The sequence below is a fragment of the Apodemus sylvaticus genome, chromosome 5 (assembly GCF_947179515.1).
Source record: "Apodemus sylvaticus chromosome 5, mApoSyl1.1, whole genome shotgun sequence".
NCBI lineage: Eukaryota > Metazoa > Chordata > Mammalia > Rodentia > Muridae > Apodemus > Apodemus sylvaticus.
This window is the reverse complement of record NC_067476.1, coordinates 154063311-154080739: the sequence shown is the minus strand read 5'-3', so window position 1 is coordinate 154080739 and position 17429 is coordinate 154063311. Positions and strand designations below refer to the sequence as shown.

The 17429-nt window shown below is 53.2% G+C and overlaps 1 protein-coding gene across 3 annotated transcripts in view; it reads left to right on the top strand.

Moving 5' to 3' along the window:
* Nfatc2 (nuclear factor of activated T cells 2) overlaps positions 1 to 17429 on the top strand; it is a 117009-nt gene that overhangs the window by 74765 nt on the left and 24815 nt on the right. For all 3 annotated transcript variants that reach the window (XM_052184388.1, XM_052184389.1, XM_052184390.1), the window contains exons 7-9: positions 10678 to 10733; positions 11140 to 11266; positions 12970 to 13644. In XM_052184388.1, coding sequence (XP_052040348.1) covers positions 10678 to 10733; positions 11140 to 11266; positions 12970 to 13644 — 858 coding nt within the window. The remainder of the gene's footprint in view (positions 1 to 10677; positions 10734 to 11139; positions 11267 to 12969; positions 13645 to 17429) is intronic.

Here is a 17429-nt window from a genome sequence, read left to right as displayed (position 1 = left end):
CCAACAGCCCTGGTGAGCCAGTCACCCTGCAGCCCTGGCTTTGGAATGTGCACCAGAATCCCCAATTTGTCCTCTAGCTGTGGACTCAGCTTTCCCCAACTCTAAAATGAGGGCAATGGTGTTTTCACATAAACAGGAGATCAAGACTGCACGGATAGGCACACAGTGGGTGCTCTGGAGTTCTGACCTCTCCGCATGGAGTCTACAGGGCGGGGCCCGTTGCTTGCTTGGTTATAGAAGTGTCCCTCCTGGCACAGCGGCCCTCTTTCCCGTGGAGAGCCTTCAGACTTCGGGTGTCCCGGCGCAGCAGAGCTGAAATGACGGCAGCTCTCTCCCTTCCCCCTCCACGGAGGGGGGGCTGAGTCACACAGCAGTCCACAGACTTCCTTGAGGTGACAGAACTTAGCAGTGGAGGGCAGGGCCCCAAACCCCAGTTTCCTGGTTCCCAGAGCTCCTGGTGTCTGCAGCCTGCAGTTGTCTATAGACGATGCTTGGCTCTGAGGACAGAGGCTGCACAGGAGGGGAGGGCGAAGCACAGCTCAAAGAACCTCTGTGGACTGCCACTCACTCAGCCTCCAGGGCTTCCACACCTACCTTTGTGTATTTATTGAGCACCTACTGTGTGTCAAGGGCAGCATGACAGATAAGGTTCCTGCCCTGGGTAGGATACTTCAGGCTTTTGTTTATAGGCAGGGCCTGAGCCTGCAGCAGGGCTGTGACCCTCAGAGATGCAGTGAGCTGCTCGCGTGCCTGCATCCCAGGAGCTGTGAAGGGAGAAGCATGCATGCATGCTCATAGAAAGTAGAAATTGGTGTCTCAAGTCTGAGTATGACTGGACAGCCCCTGCTTTCGTTGGTGAAATCTGGCAACTCCGGAAAGAGAGAGATCAGGAACTTTCCAGAAGAGATGGCTTTCGAGAAGAGTCTTACAGGAGGAATCAAAAGATGCGCAGACCCTACTGTAGGGAAGAGCATCTCAGGACACAGAATGCTACAGGAGCCCGGCGGTGATGGGGAGGGGCACCGTGGGCAACGGGATGAGAGGCATCGGAGAGAGACATCTCTCCTGGGACCCGTAAGCACTGAGGGGAGTTTGCGTTTGTCCCTGAGGCCCTGGGAAGTAGATGGAGATTCTCAGGGGAGAGTGTGAGATCCCCAGGCGCGGACAGGAAGAGAGGCAAGCGGATACTGGGAAATGGACCGCAGTGCTGCCGTGCTGGCCTGGGATGAGCCCCGCCAAACCAGTGGAGTCAGGAGAGAGGCTGGGAGAAAGAACCCAGTGGCTTCTTCTGCAGATCTGTCTGTTAAGTCTGTCCAGGCAGCATCCCCATGAGACCCTAAGCTAAGGCTCAGCCCTGACCTTCCTGACTGCGCGATGCTGTAGGAAGGACCCACTTTATGATGGCCATCATCATAAATGCAGGCCAAAGTGACTTCAGCACCCTCCATTTACCTGGTGCTCAAGGGTGGGGCCAGGCTGGGCTGCCTCAGGCCTGGTTTCCTAAGTGAACTGACACTTGGGTTTCCTCCACATGAATTTCAGCCCGTAGTCAGCTCAGGGCCGAACTGCTGCTTCTGTTTGCCTTCCTTCTCCTGAAAGCTGTCAGGCTCCTCCTGAGAGTGATGACGCCCCCTCTCTTCTAAGCAGACGGTGGGGGCTCAGCCCCCTTCCCCAGGCCTGCTGCCTCCTGTGATATTCTCCCTAGCCCTTCTGAGCTGCGGGCAGACAGACTCACAGGTCTGTGTGTCCATCGACCCTTCCCTCTCTCTCTTCCTCCATCTGTTCTGTTCCCTTCTCTCTTCCCCCTTTCTCTCCCCTTCTGTCCATCTGTTTTGTTTTTTTGTCTGTCTGTTTGTTTGAGACAAGGTCTCATATAGCCTGGGATGGCCTTGATCTCACTCTGTAACGGAAAGTAACAATAAATTTCTGCTCTCCTGGCTTCTACCTCCTGAGTGCCCAGTTAACGAAGTACTAGGTATCAGTACCCTGGACCTGTGCAAGAGAGACAATCACTCTAAGAACTAAGCACTATCCCTAGTCCTGTCCATCTTGTTTAGCTGTCCATTCATGCATGCATGTATGCATCCATCCATCTGTCCATTGGTCCATCCATCCATCCATCCATCCATCTGTCCATTGGTCCATCCATCCATCCATCCATCCATCCATCCATCCATCCATCTATGCATCATCATCCATGCATCCATCCGTCTGTCTGTTCATCTATCTATCCACACATCTGTCCATCCATCCTTGCCTCCTCTCTCTATCCCCAACCATTCCTTCCTGCCTCCCCCACCCTCCCCTCCTTCCATCCCTCCACCCATCTGTCCCTCCCTCCATCACTCCTTGCCTTCCTCTGAGCACTCCAATGAGATTGCCTAATGAGAACACCCAAAGCCTGTGCCGTCCGCTGGGCTGAGCCCTCACTCCCACCTCTCCCTGCAGCCTTGCTTAGGCTCCTCTCCCCAGCCTCTTAGCTAAAAACTCGTGGCTACTTTCTTTCCTTTCTGACTAAGGCTGGAAGGGTCTTCTCTGTGCTGGCTGCCAAGCCCTGCTTCCTTTGGACCAAGGGAGTTTTCCTAAATATCTGCTCCAGAGACCAAATCCCTATATTTCATCTCAGAATGGCAGCCACACACCGCATCCTCTGCTCTCAGGTCTGATCCATGGAGGCCAGCATGTCTGAGCGCTGGACCCGCAGTGGGGTTGGGGTCTGGGGAGTAGGAAATGCTGGGCTGAAACTGGGGAGTCCCCCAGGGGCTACGTCACATGACTTTCGTATGACTTTCGTATGTTTCTCTCTTGGCCCACATGGCCCGCTCTTTCCCCAGCTTCTGTGCCATGAGCAGAGCTATAACCTCTGTGGCACGAAGGTTGGAGAAGGCCAGTGGCTCCAGGAGTCATGGGAGCAGGGGCAGAAGTGAGGAGGCCATGAGCACAGGCAGGGATGGGGCAGAGGCAAGGTCCCCGTTCCAGGAGAGTAAAGACCTTTGAGTCTCTATCGTGAGCTCTGGGGAGTGGCCAGGCGCTGTGCTCCAGTCTGGGTAATCCCTGGAAGGCAGGAGGATGCTTCTCCCCGTCTCTGCCTGAATGGGGCCTGCGGTGTGGGTGCCACCCACCCGAGTCAGTGTCTCTGTGAGCACTCTGCTACTGTGGTCGTGGCCCCAAGGGTGTCTGTGGACAGGCAGGTAAGCTGGTGGTCGCTGTATACGTTTTTTTTTTTCCTGAGAAAACCTTTTTTATTTAATTACAAAAAGATTAGGGGCCTGGGATGTAGCTCAGGTGGCAGAGAGTTCTTGTAGCATGAACGAATCCATGGGTTCATCTCCAGCACGGCCATAAATTGTGTGTGCTGGTGTATGCCTGCAGCCCTAGCATGTTGGAGGAGATCTGTGAGTCAGGGGTTCAAGGTCATCTTCGTTTACATGCAGAGCTGGAAGACAGCCCAAGTTAAAGTCAGAGTCTTTGTCTCAATTTAAGAAAACAAACAAAACAAAGGCTAAAATGCAATCAGGTTAGAGCCGGAATCCTACTCTGTGTGTGTCTTGAATGAGTAAGAGGAGACAAGTAGACATTGCTACTGTGTCCCCCAAGCTGGCCCTGCCAGAGCTGATGTGGACCCAAGCTCCCTGCCTTTTTTAGTGTTTGGCTTTGAAATGGGGTCCAGCTATGCAGGTTCACCTGGTCTGGAACTCACCATTTTCCTGCTGCTGTCTGCCAAGCACTGGGACCACAGACCAGCACCTTGTTTGTAGTTGTCTGTACCCAGTCTGTAGTTGCCTGTAGACACCGTGGTGTCTGTAGTTGCCTGTAGACACCGTGATGTCTGTAGTTGCCTGTAGACACCATGGTGTCTGTAGTTGCCTGTAGACACCATGGTGTCTGTAGTTGTCTATGTTCAAACAACCATGTTTATAGACAGTCAAGATGGTGTGTATAATCATGAGCCAGGCTGCTTTGTAATAAAACCGATGTGTTTTCCTGTTAGGAAAATATAGATCTCCCTTATTCTAAGGACTGCCCAGTACTGGCATAATTGATCTCTACCGATCCATCTATCTATATCCATCCAGCTATCCACCCATCCATTTATCTACCTACCCATCCACCTACCCATTCACTCACCCATTTGTACATTTATCCATCATTTACCCATCCATCCACTCACCTACCCACCCACCCATCCATCCACCCACCCACCCATCCACCCACCCATCCATCCATCAACCCACCCATCCATCCATCAACCCACCCACCCATCCACCCACCCATCCATCCATCAACCCACTCACCCACCCACCCACCCACCCATCCACCCACCCATCCATCCACCCATCCACCCATCCACCCACCCACCCATCCATCCATCAACCCACCCACCCATCCACCCACCCACACACCCATCTATCCATTCACCCACACACCCACCTATCCACCCACCCACACACCCATCTATCCATTCACCCACACACCCACCCATCCACCCACCCACACACCCATCCATCCATTCACCCACCCACCCACTACACACATCCATCCTTTCACCCACACACCCATCCATCCACCCACCCACTACATAATCCATCCATTCACCCACCCATCCACTCACCGACCCTTCCATATATCCACCCGTCCATGTACTTATCCATTCTTCTATCTACCATCCGCCCAGCAGTCCATACATCCAGCCATCCTCCTATGTAACTGTTTATATACCCATCCAGTTACTCTACATGGATCCACACACTACCCTTAGATCCGTCCACTTGTCCACCCTTTCTTTCTCCATTGGCTATAGGCTACCATAATGGGTCCAGGCAGCCCTTAGCTGTGAGTTCCTTCCATGGCCATGCTATTCATTAAGCAAACAATGCAACATAAGACCTCATCCGCCAAAGCCTGAAATAGGGACCCAACCAACTCTCTTTCCCTAGAGGCTGGTGTGAGACCCCAAATTCTGAAATAAAATGGCGGTGGTACACAGGGTACTCATGGTAACCTGAACTTTTTTTTTTTAACTGCCCATTTTAATACTCAGCCCAATTCTGGGAAGAAACTAAATCACAGAGAGGCTTTGCTCCCACTTGAAACCACACAGGCAGTTAGTGCTGGCTGCAGGACTTGAACCTCAGATGAGCCTCAGGGAAGCTTTTGAAGGCATTGCCTCAGGAGAGCAACCCTTAGCATGGATAACATCTCTGCCCCATGGCCCTGAGGACTAGTGCACCTGTGAGTGTGAGGTGCAGGGTGAGAGGGCATGGGGGTGGTGGTGCTGAGACACATTGCAAATCACACTCTTTCTTTAGAGCCCAGCCTCCAACTGAGCCTTCTGGGTAATGAGGCTAAACGGAGAAGATGGCGGAGCCAGCCTCCACGCCCCGCTAGGGTGCTAGCCGTTCTGCACAGGACCGTGTGCAGGCTCCGTGAGCATGCAGAGCCAGCCTGGCCCCTCAAGCTCCTGCACTTTGAGCCTCTGGGTCCTGAAGGGTCAAAAGGCAGAAGGGAGACGCTGGCTTTAGTGGGCTCTGATCGTTGCTGTCTGCATTTCCCAGCATGCAGCCTTTTCTCTCCTTTCCCCCCTCCTCTTCCTCCTCCTCTTCTTCCTCCTTCTCCTCTTCCTCTTTTTCCTTTCCCTCCTCCTCCTCTTCCTCCTTTCCCTCCTCCTCCTCTTCCTCCTTTCCCTCCTCCTCCTCTTCCTCCTTTCCCTCCTCCTCCTCTTCCTCCTTTCCCCCCTCCTCCTCTTCCTCCTTTCCCTCCTCCTCTTCCTCCTCCTTTCCCTCCTCCTCTTCTTCCTCCTTTCCCTCCTCCTCCTCTTCCTCCTTTCCCTCCTCCTCCTCTTCCTCCTTTCCCTCCTCCTCCTCTTCCTCCTTTCCCTCCTCCTCCTCTTCCTTTCCCTCCTTCTCCTCCTCCTTTTCATCTTCCTCCTCCTTTTCCTCTTCCTCCTTTTTCTTTCTCCTTTTCTTCTTCTTCCTCCTCACTCCCCTTTCTCATTTTCCTTTCTCTCTTCCCTCCCAATCCTCCTACCTTACCTTCCCAAGGCCCAAGGTCACTGGTATGTGCGATGACACAAAGCTTGAAAAGACCCATTAAAGATCTATTGTTTTTTTATGTATGTGTGTGTATACACCTTGTGGGTGCAGTACCCGCGGAGGCCAGAAGAGGGCGTTAGGTCCCCTGGAGCGGGAATCACAGGCAGTTGTGAGCTGCCCTGAGAGTTCTGAGAATGGAACCTGGGTCCTCTGCAAGAGCAGTGAGTACTTCCAACCACTGAGCTGTCTCTCTAGTCCTCTAAAAAGACCCAGTTTTTTTTTTTTTCCAGAGCAAAGCAGTAGGGAGCCACGTTGCTGTCTCCTGGAAGAGACTCCACCTCAACACCCTTTCTTTGTAGATTCCAGCCACGCCCTGCAAGTTGATGTTCATAATTGCAAACAGAGAATCCCTGTTAGGCTCTGATGTTAACATGTATGCATTCTCACGTTGAACTCTGTGTCGAGATAGAGATAGACGTAACAGCCCTGACTGAGCATCTGCCAGGCAGGCTCCTATGCAGTGATCTATACATTCTCTAGGAGACGTGAATGCTCTTACAATCTCATGTTTTAAACTGGAGACAGAGAGACACAATGTCTTATCCCCAAGGCCACACAGCTAATTGTGGGCAAGCAAGGATTTCAGGCCAGGTCTATTTGTTGCAAAGTTTGGGATAAAATGGCTGAGCGCCACAGGGGACAGAGAGTTGGCACTTTTACAGGGCATTTCCAAAAACCGTTCTAGGCGGTGTGTCACACCAAGCCTGCCAGGGCACTGGGCATTTCCTCGGACACCCACGTTCTTCCCACAGCCTTCACCTGTCAGCTCCAGAGGGCCCTGCCTATCACAGCAGCATCCTCAGATACCCACGTCTTAAGAACAGGAGCTGAGGGTTGGAGAGATGGCTCAGCGGTTAAGAGCACTGATTGCTCTTCCAGAGGTCCTGAGTTCAAATCCCAGCAACCACAGGGTGCCTCACAACCATCTGTAATGAGATCTGATGCCCTCTTCTGGAGTGTCTGAAGACAGCTACAGTGTACTTACATATATTAAATAAATCTTTAAATAAATCTTTAAAAACAAAACATAAAACTAAGCTTGGGGGGGGGGACAACACACGTGTATGCCCAGCCAGGCTGCCCGATCCTGCCAGCTCTAGTCTGGCTAATTGCTCTGGGAGCCCCGTGCTCCACACTAGCCAGTGCTCCACACTCTGACTGGGCCAGCTGTGCCTTGTGGGAGGCATATGGAGGCACAGATTGGAATCTGAGGAACAAGAGGCTTCGGAACCAGGGCAGGCATTAGATAAGAATGGCAGATAGAAGCTGGAATATGCAGGACCTTGAGGGTTTTGGCAGTGCCAAGGGGTGCAGGAGGCAAGAAGGCTGTGAGGGGAACTGGAAGAATGTACCATTACAGTGGGGGTGACTGCATGTCCTGCCCGGAGATGTCCTGTCTCAGCCTCTCAGAGTGGTGGCCTTCCTCTGCTGGTCTCCTGGAAGCCTCTCCCTTGTTATTTGGTTGGGCTGTTGTACCTAATAGCTTGTGTCTTTACACAAACTCCCTTCTGATGGTGCTGAGCTGATTCATTTCTAGGCTGTATTCAAGCTCTGGTTGGCAGTGACTCAGCGGGTGGCCACACCCATCCTCAGCGAGAGTGTGAGGCCTCTGTCCTTTTCTCCTGGATCCATAGACCCAAAGGGTATATCAGTCATAACCCACCGCGACACCCGTTCACGAACACAGCCATTCTGCACGCCGCCGGTATTTCCCCTGCCGCAAATCAAGGATGGGAGACAGGCTGGAAGCCTGTGGTCCCAGTTCAATTTCTTGACAGTTTTTTCAAGGAATTCTGTCTGACACGCCCAAGGATGAGCTTTGGAAACCCACCCAACACCCCCTTCTTCCGTCTCTGTCTTTTTTGTCTATTTCTTGAGAGTCACTCTGTAGCCAAGGCTGGCCCGTTTCATCCTTCTAAGTGCTCCTCAAAACACTGAGGCTCCTGTGGGGTTAACCTCAGGCACTGAGAGGCTGGGCAGGAGGGAAACCCCTTACAGCTCCTCAGGGTGCAGGCTTCTGGCTTGGCATTCACGGTGCAGTGAGTGAGCAGGGTTGGAGCCCCGGTGGGAGCCTGGCTGTGTAGCCTGGGTCTCTGTCAGTGACCTTGGACCCATCTCACATGAGAAGGAAGATTACCCGACAAGTTCTGTCTGGACTTTTGCACATGGCAGAGCTGGGCTTTGATGGCATTGGCCAGGGGCCTTTGGTGTCCATTTGGCCATTGTTTCTCCTGCCCCTGGATTGGTTGCTCCTGATCCCTCAGCGGATGACATTTTTGTATATCCCATTATTATAACATGGTCATTAGATATCCAAGATGTCACTTGGTCCCTTCCACAGGGATTCTCTCTCTCTCTCTCTCTCTCTCTCTCTCTCTCTCTCTCTCTCTGTGTGTGTGTGTGTGTGTGTGTGTGTGTGGTATTGTGATGCCTTTGTGATCACATGTGCATGTGGATGTCAGAGATGGATGTTGGGTGTCCCCCTCTATACTTCTCCATCTGTGGGAGTGATGTATGCTTGGGTGTGTACGCCTGTGTGTGCCTGGGTAGCAGGTGGAGGAGGACATTCTGAAACCTTATACTTTTGAGCTGGGGTCTCTTACTGCGCCTAGAGCTAGGCTGGCACTAGTAAGCCCCAGAAAGCCTCCTGTGTCACTCTCTACAGCCCTGGGGCTCAGGCACAAACGTGGCCATACCTGACCTTTTAGATGCTAGAGTTCAAATTCAGAATTGCACCTCCCTGAAGGTCAGGACTAGAGCCTTGGCTGCTACCACATTCTCTGGCTTATCCCTTGCTTTGAGAACCTCCAGCTGCACCTGTTCTGTAGCAATTACTGGATTTTTGTTAGTTTTTTTGGGGGGGGGACTTGGGGGTCCTAGGCCAGTAAGTTCAAATGCTGTTCACAGCCCACATTCTCTGGCCAATGCTCAGAGCTGGAAGATCTAAGCAATTACAGCCGACACTAATAGCTTTGCTCCAGAAAGAGGGGGCTCTGAGGCCAGATGTCGGGGTGTGTCCTGTGTCACAACCCACTGCAGTGAGCAGGGTGAAGTCTCTACCGAGTCGAGTGAGGAACCCACTGGACGTTGACTCAGCACTTTCCGAGCATTTACTAGCTTCGAGAATGTTCCCTTTCTCATAAAACCATTTAATATCCCTCAGCACTCACGCTCCGCAAACACCCTGGAAGCCCTCATGGAAATGTTTTGTTTGAGTGAAAACGGCCTAGCGGTCAGTGTAGGTGGTCAGGAGAGAGATCTATAATTTGAAAATAAAGAGTTTTGTTTGGCCCTGTTTGCTGGCCTCAGACTCGGGGAATCAACGGCCCTCTGCCCCTGAGAAGGAAAAGCCACTGCTTAGCAGAGCCTTTGCCATCTGCTGCCATGACTCTCTCGGGAGCCCAGGGAAGGTGCGGGTGGGCTTGGGGGTTTTCTCACCTCCTGGTGACCGCGAGTCAGGCGCCCTCAGGCCACCTGCTCCGTCCTGACTGAGGGAGGGATGGCTAAACCACTGTGCTCTCTGAGGATGGGAACACCCGGACAAGCTGGGCCATAATGAAGCCCCTGAGACAGCCTGGGCATGGAGGGCCTGGTGGAAACGGAGGAAAGGTGCCACAAAGATCAGTGTGATCAGGTGCCACGGGGAACAGTGACTTTATTTTAAGGAAGGGAAACAGGCATTTGGATTGGAGAAGATTATGATGCAGAGTCTGTGGTAGCTCCAACTACTTACTCTTCTAATGCTAAGTTCTCCTGGAACCCAGAGACTCTAACAAAAGAGCTTCAGATATGCAGACACAGCTCTCTCTCTCTTACACACATACATACAACTCTCTCTCACATGCACATTCTCTCTGTCACTTTCACACACATACACACACATACACACATATACACAAACACATACATACATACACACATATACACACAAACAGATACACACATATATACACAAACACATACACACATATAAACACAAATACACCCAAACACATATACACATATACACACATATAGATAAACATACATATACACACATACACACACATATACACACACACCAACTCTCTCACATATACACATTTTTCTCTCCCTTTCCCTCCCTCTCTCTTCTATCCCCACATACACACACATATACACATTCACACATATATATACACATGGACACACATATGCACATACGCACATACATACACACATATACACACTTGAACTCTCTCACATATACACATTTTTCTCTCCCTTTCCCTCCCTTTCTCTATCTCCTCTCTCCCCCACATATATACACACATGCACACACACATATATACTTGCACACATACACATATACACACATAAACACATATGCACACACACATACAGATACACACATATGCACACACACATACACAGATACACACACACATACATACACCCCCATCACACAATCCCCATCACACACACACACCTGCACACACATATATACACATGCACACACACACACACACACACACCTGCACATTGGCATGCATTGCTACGTGGGTTGGTGGAATTCATCCTTGGCCTCTTCTGTTCCTTCAAAGGCTGTTGTTTTTGTCTTCTCCAGATGGGCAGCAGATTTGGGAGATGGAAGCTACCGTGGATAAAGACAAGAGCCAGCCTGTAAGCCACCTGAGAGCTCAGTGTCCCCACTGAGGCCTCTGTCCCCTGTTCTCCCTTCCTTCTTCTCTCTACCCTTCCCTCCTCCCCCATCTCCACCCTTCCCTCCCTCCCTCCCTCCTCCACACACTGACCTCAGCATGTATCAGTACACACTGGACTTAGTGAGCTGATCACGCAGAGCCCAGACGCTCTGGTGTGTGACGGTGACATCTCCACACAGGTTGTTACATTAGCTTCCCTCGCTGGGATGAAAGGTTAAATCCCCTTCAATCAAATGTCCCTATAAATGCCGAGCACAAAGCCAGCCTGCCCACCGTAGGGTGGACTGGGTGGACACGCCTGGGATCTGGGTGGGAATCCAGGCATGCCGCATGTGGTCAGGTTCATGACGACTGCTTCCTTCCAGAACATGCTTTTTGTTGAGATCCCCGAGTATCGGAACAAGCACATCCGTGTGCCTGTGAAAGTCAACTTCTACGTCATCAACGGAAAGAGGAAACGAAGTCAGCCGCAACACTTTACCTACCACCCAGGTGAGACGCTCTCCCTGACCATCCTGCCCAGGACGGGTGGGCAGCTCCAGACACCCACGCTCTGCTCCCAGCTGAGTTCCCTGGGCAGAGGACTCCCTCCCTCCCAGACCGTTTTCTCGTGTGCTGGCCGTCACATTTTCCTGGGTAGTAGGGGAGGGCATTTACAGACAGCTAAGCAGATGGCTCCTGCTGCTTCTCTTTGTCAGGTTTGGTCACATTCAGGGCAAGGTAGACATGCTCTAGAACTCTCGGGGTCCTTAACTGTCCCCACATGGGTGGCGTGGAGTTATTTGCAGCACATCCAGACCAGGTCTCATTCATGAACTTCTGTAGGCCAGAGAAAGTGGAGCTAACTTCACAGAGTGCTTCCTGAGAAAACTCTCAGGTGACTCATGGGTTCAGTGACTATAGTGGATAAATTGGGAAAGGGTAGAAATGTTTCACCCTTGGGTTAGCCTCTACCCCGACCCCTGCTGCCACCCAACAGGTTAGGGAAGAGTTACTGGCCTCTATAATCCTGTAATCCCAGCTGTGAAGTCCCCAGTGTGTCGCCGTCCTCCGACTGGTCCACATGTCTGGCCTTGGTGGCCTCAGCTTCATCAGGGCGCATGGCAGACTTGGGCAGTTCCTATGAGGATGCCGTTGAGAGGCGATGTGCGTGACTTCCTGTCAGGAGCACAAGCAGGGTTCCCAGGCAGCAAGGAGGCTGCTTTCTGGGGGCGTTCTCCCTGTGCCTGCAGTAGTAAGACCTCCCTGAGCTGAGCCCCGAGGCCTGGCTGGTAGAACAGGACCCCAGCAAGGCCCAAACCCTCAGGTCCCTAGCCGTGCAGAACGGAGATGCTGGCCCTTAAAAGGCTTTTTCAGAAGTGATCTTGGGGACTTTGAAGTCAGAATTCTGCTTCTGCTTCCTCTTCCACCTCTGGCCCTCAGGAGGCGGCCTCACTTATAATTAGGGACAAGCCTGCCGCCTATTTGTGCAATTGTCCCTGCCCCTCGGACCCTGTGATGCTTAAGGAGGATTTGGGGCAGGTTGGCAGCTGCTTCTCTCATTGCTATGGCTGGCACCAGACGAAAGCAACTTAAGGGATAGGTGAAAGGTTCACTTTGATTCTTAGAGGGGAGATAGCCTTTCACAGCGGGAAAGGCACAGGAGTGTGAGGTGGCTGCTCATGGCACTCAGTCAGGAAGCAGAGAGATGTAGCTTCTGCGTAACTCCTCTTCTCCCTTTCCTTCAGTCCTGGGCCCTAGTCCGTGGGCCGTGACTGCCTTTGTTCAGGGGCCTGGGGTGTCTTCACATTCACCCCAAGTAGAAAGTCTTTCCCAGACACACCCAGAGGTTTGTCTCCAAGTGATCCCAGATCCTGTCAGCTTGCCCGGTGGAAGGGAACGCAGCAGGGAGACAATGGGGTCAAGAGGAGGTGGGGTCCCCGACAGGTCTTCTCTCAGTTTCCACCCTGAGAAACAGGGATGTGCAGAGATGTCAGTAAGGTCAAGTCTAGCTTCCGCCCGTCCACAGCCAGGACAGCCTGTACCTCAAGGTCAAGTTTCACCTGAAGACAGTTCCAGGGGGATCCTGTAGCCCAAGGATGGCAGACCAGCCACGCTCCCACCCACGAGGCTCGCTTTTCCTCAGCACACACCCACGAGTCACCATGGTGTGCGCCAAGCACATCCCCTCAGCCCTGCGCTTTTCTCTCCCACAGTCCCTGCCATCAAGACAGAGCCCAGCGACGAGTATGAACCATCTTTGATCTGCAGCCCCGCCCATGGAGGTCTGGGGAGCCAGCCCTATTACCCACAGCACCCAATGCTGGCCGAGTCCCCCTCCTGCCTTGTGGCGACCATGGCCCCCTGCCAACAGTTCCGCTCAGGGCTCTCGTCCCCTGATGCCCGCTACCAGCAGCAGAGCCCTGCAGCTGCCCTCTACCAGAGGAGCAAGAGCCTGAGTCCAGGCCTGCTGGGCTATCAGCAGCCATCCCTCCTGGCAGCACCCTTGGGTCTGGCTGATGCCCACCGCTCTGTGCTAGTGCACGCTGGTTCCCAGGGGCAGGGGCAGGGCTCAGCCAGCCAGCAGGCCTCGCCCGTGATCCACTACTCACCCACCAACCAACAGCTTCGTGGTGGGGGGCAGCAGGAGTCCCAGCATATCATGTACTGTGAAAACTTCGGCCCCGGCTCTGCCAGGCCTGGCCCGCCTCCCATCAGCCCAGCTCAGAGGCTGAACCCAGGCTCCTACCCCACGGTCATCCAGCAACAGACTGCCCCGAGCCAAAGAGCTGCCAAAAACGGACCCCCGGCCAGTGACCAGAAGGAAGCTCTGCCCACGGGAGTGACAGTCAAACAGGAACAGAACCTGGACCAGACCTACCTGGATGACGGTAAGAAGCTGTGCTTGCTCAGGGTCCCTATCCTGGAAGTCGCTGGTGTACCCTGCCACCTCCTATGTCTCATATCTCCATGGTAACCTGAGGGCTGAGAATAAGGTAACCTTTAGTCTCTCTCTCTCTCTCTCTCTCTCTCTCTCTCTCTCTCTCTCTCTCTTTCTCTCTCTCACGCACACACGCACATCTCCCTGTGGGAGCGTGGGGATAGGTGGCGGTAGTCATAGGTGTCCCCTTCCACCACTCAGTAGGAAAGGCCAATGAAGGGAGTTCTGGCCACCGGGGTGTCCCCTGAGGTCATGAACTGGGTCTGTTTCACCGCTTCCATATTCTCCTTCCGCAGTCACATTTAGACAGAGGACAGGAAAGCAGAAAGGAAGGGAGAGGAGCCTCCTTTCTTTCCCACAGAGGAAAAGCACGTTTTATGGCTGTCTTCTGTGCACGGGGAAGGGCAGAGAGTAAGAAGAGAGCACAGCCTTGAAAGGGGCTCTATCAGGACATGAATGGGGGCTGTGCGCAGCTCTGCCGCCCGCTGCCTGGACACAGAGACCATTGATAGACGGTAGCAACGGGCTTCCGCTGCGCTGAGCTCGGCCGTAGGGAGGCGGGGCCAGGAAGAGGATGGAAAAAAGGCTTTGTATGGAGGGTCCCGCCCCCCCATCCCCAGCACATAGCCTGGCCAGAGGCATGGCTGTCAAAGCGGTTGTGACAGGAGTTGTTGGACTCTCAGAGGAAGGTCACACTCCAAGATAAGCAAGGGGCGCCTGAAGTGACTTCTCTTCCCATTGAAGCTCCAGGCAATGAGGAATCTGGGATGAAGGGTTCAGGATTGAGAGGAAATGGCCAAGTGGCCAGCCGCTCCTGTCTGCAGCTCCGGCTCTGGAAGCTTCCAGAACCCCAGGCGTCCCCAGTCTTACTCCATTTCGTGTGGAGGTAGAGGGCTGACCCCACTGGGGGCAAATGAGATTCGTGTCTGGACAGGGCAGGTGCTTCCCAGCAGCCTCTGGGGAAGTGTTGGTTTGGTCTCTGGAAGCAGAGATGTGTTGACCCCTCCCACTCCCACCTTGTCTGTCATCTTGAGTTAAAGACGAATGCTAATCACCTCGGTTATGGAACTGCAGGTATATACTTCAGTGGGGCACGGGTGGTCACCTGTGTCTGCTGCATCCACAGATCTACGGACAGGATGGCTCCTGTCACAGAGGAAGCAGTTGGGCTTGGGGGCCCTGTGAGGCCTCCAAAGGTAGCTTTCTAGACGCGGGCAGGCTCACAGGTGTGTTAGGGTGAGCCCCCATCCCCCAACATGATACAACCCTCAGACATGCAGGGATTTGATGGCTTCTACTGCAGGATTCTTCAGGACCTTCTCTGCAGTGTCTGCCCCCCCCCACCTCACCCCAACATCACCCCGTAATTAGTGAGAATCCTCCTGCTGGAACAGTCTGTGGTTTTAAAAGGTGAAAAGGTTGGGTTGTTGCCGGACATCTCAGAGCCTTGACTGTCCTGGTTGACATTAAAAATCTGAAAGTCCAGGAGGTGCCCTGGCACTTCCTAGACAGCAGAATATTAGACACTCTGAAGGGAGCCATTCCTGTGGTCTTCAGTCCTCCACCACTCCACAGCCCATAGCAGGCCTGGCCTGAAGCCCAGCACTGGTCCTTCAAATGCTATATTCAGGTGTCTCCATTTATGTTTTGTCCTCTCCACCCCCTCCCGGGCCTGAGCCATGTGTCCCCAAGGCTTCAAGGTGTCACTGGCCAGTTTATGTTTGGTGCTTGGCTCACACTGTTCCCAAGGTTCTGTTCAGTGTGGCCTGCTGTGCTCTGAGGTGGCCACAGTTTTGCTCTTGATTACCAAGGCTCTCAGTCCTCCCGGTTCTGCACTGGGGGACAGTCCCACACATCCCTCTGAGGTGCAGGGTTCTGAATTCTATTGTTTCGGCGTTTCCATCTGCCTGACGGTGACTGGGTGTGGCTCCGTCCCTTCTAGTTGTCATTCAGAGGGTTCCTTTCCCCTGAAACCAGAACTGGCCGCCCAGAACATGGCCACGTGCCAGCAGTGTGTGATCTGGGGTCCAGTGGGCACGAGGCCTGGTCTCTGCATAGAGGCAAGCATTGGCCTCAGAAGTTTGCTCTGCCTCTCCACAGCCAGTGTTTCCAAGCTTGGCCCACGAGCAAGCGCCCTACTGTGTGCATCTCTTCTGGGCGGCATCCCTGAATGCTCTTGCCTTTCTGAGCCTGTTCTTCCTTGGGCTGAGAGTTCATCTTCTTTCCCACTCTGAGGGTTAAAGATGCTTACAGAAGTTTCCATGAAACGGAAACGTGACATTCCAGGAACACTGGGTCTCCCTCATCCACCCTTGACATGTGGTCTGTAAACATTGACCTGCATTTTCCTGACTGTGGACGTTTCTGGAACTCATCTCCCTTCCTGATACTGCACTGGGACATTTTAGGCTGCACAGGGCAGCAGGTCCAGCATGAGTCTCCCCCTGTCCCTTCTCCGTCCTCTCCAACTCTCTCTGTCCTCACCCTCTGTCCCTGACCCCTGATCTCTCCCACTGTTCATGCCCAGAGCGCCCAAGTTTTTGCTGCCTGCTTCCTGAGCCAGGCTCTGCTCTGGGCTTTGGGTGGGGCTTTGGGTGGGGCTTTGGGTGGGGCTTTGGGTGGGGCTTTGGGTGGGTGGGATAGGGGCAGTGCACACACTTTCCACGAGGGGCGTTTTTGTTATGTGATTTATCCCTAGGGCATAAGGACAGATATAAGTGTAGATGCCAGTGTCTAAGGGAGTGTATCATGGGGGATGTCAGACAGGTTCAGAGCTGGACGGCAGCCATGGGGCAGGGTGGGCACAGCCCCAGGAGGGTCTGAAGGAAGAGCATTTTGGGGAGTGGGAACAGCAGGTGCTAGTGGCCTTGAGGTCAGAGGTGATCTGCGGACTTTTGGAGAAGTTGGCTCTGATCGCCTTTGAGAAACAAAGGGCAGGAAGGCAACAGTTGGAAGGAGAGAGTCAAGTTCGTGTGTCATCTCCAGGACAACCAAAGGTTTCCAGTCATCTCCCTCAGCTGTGGGTTCTCATCCTTCCATTTCGGGTACTCATGTTCAGCCCCGGCCCAAAATATCGAATGGAAAATTCTGGAAAGAAATTGCTTTACATAGTTTTTCCTTATAATGATCCTTTTGCTGTTGGTGGTCTAGTTTGAAATTAAGCGACTTTCCAGAGCTGCCTGATGATAACACAGAGCATTCGTGGGGACACAGCCAGCTTTGGGGACACAGGGGAATTGTTGACAGCAATTCCCCTGCAGATAGAGATGAAACCAAGCTGAGCACCTTTCCCCAAGCTGGGTCGTTCGAGATGCATCTAAAAGTGCCAAAGTAGGACAAGAGTGTAGGTCACCTCTGCCACTTCCTCAGTGTGAACGCAGGGTGGCTGTGGACTCCGTGCATACTAAGCCATTGGGAGTAAAGCCAAGGGGGACTCAGAAGTGACTGTCACCACCGCTGACTCCTGGGAGTCATGCTGAGGCTGCAGATGAACTGTGGTTTGGGGGTCATCAGGCCAGCTCACCACCAAGCCCACCACAGACTCTGGGGACACGGGCGTGCCCTTGGGCCTTTACCACAGGAAGGAGACTGGGGGCAGAAGGAGCTGGGGCCCAACTCAACAGACACCCTTGATGTCTTTCTCCCTCCTGGGGAGAGGGTGTGGTCTGGGGCTGACGGGAACCTGGAGGTGACCTGTGGGGACAGCCTGCCCTGTGCACACATGTGAGAAAGAGT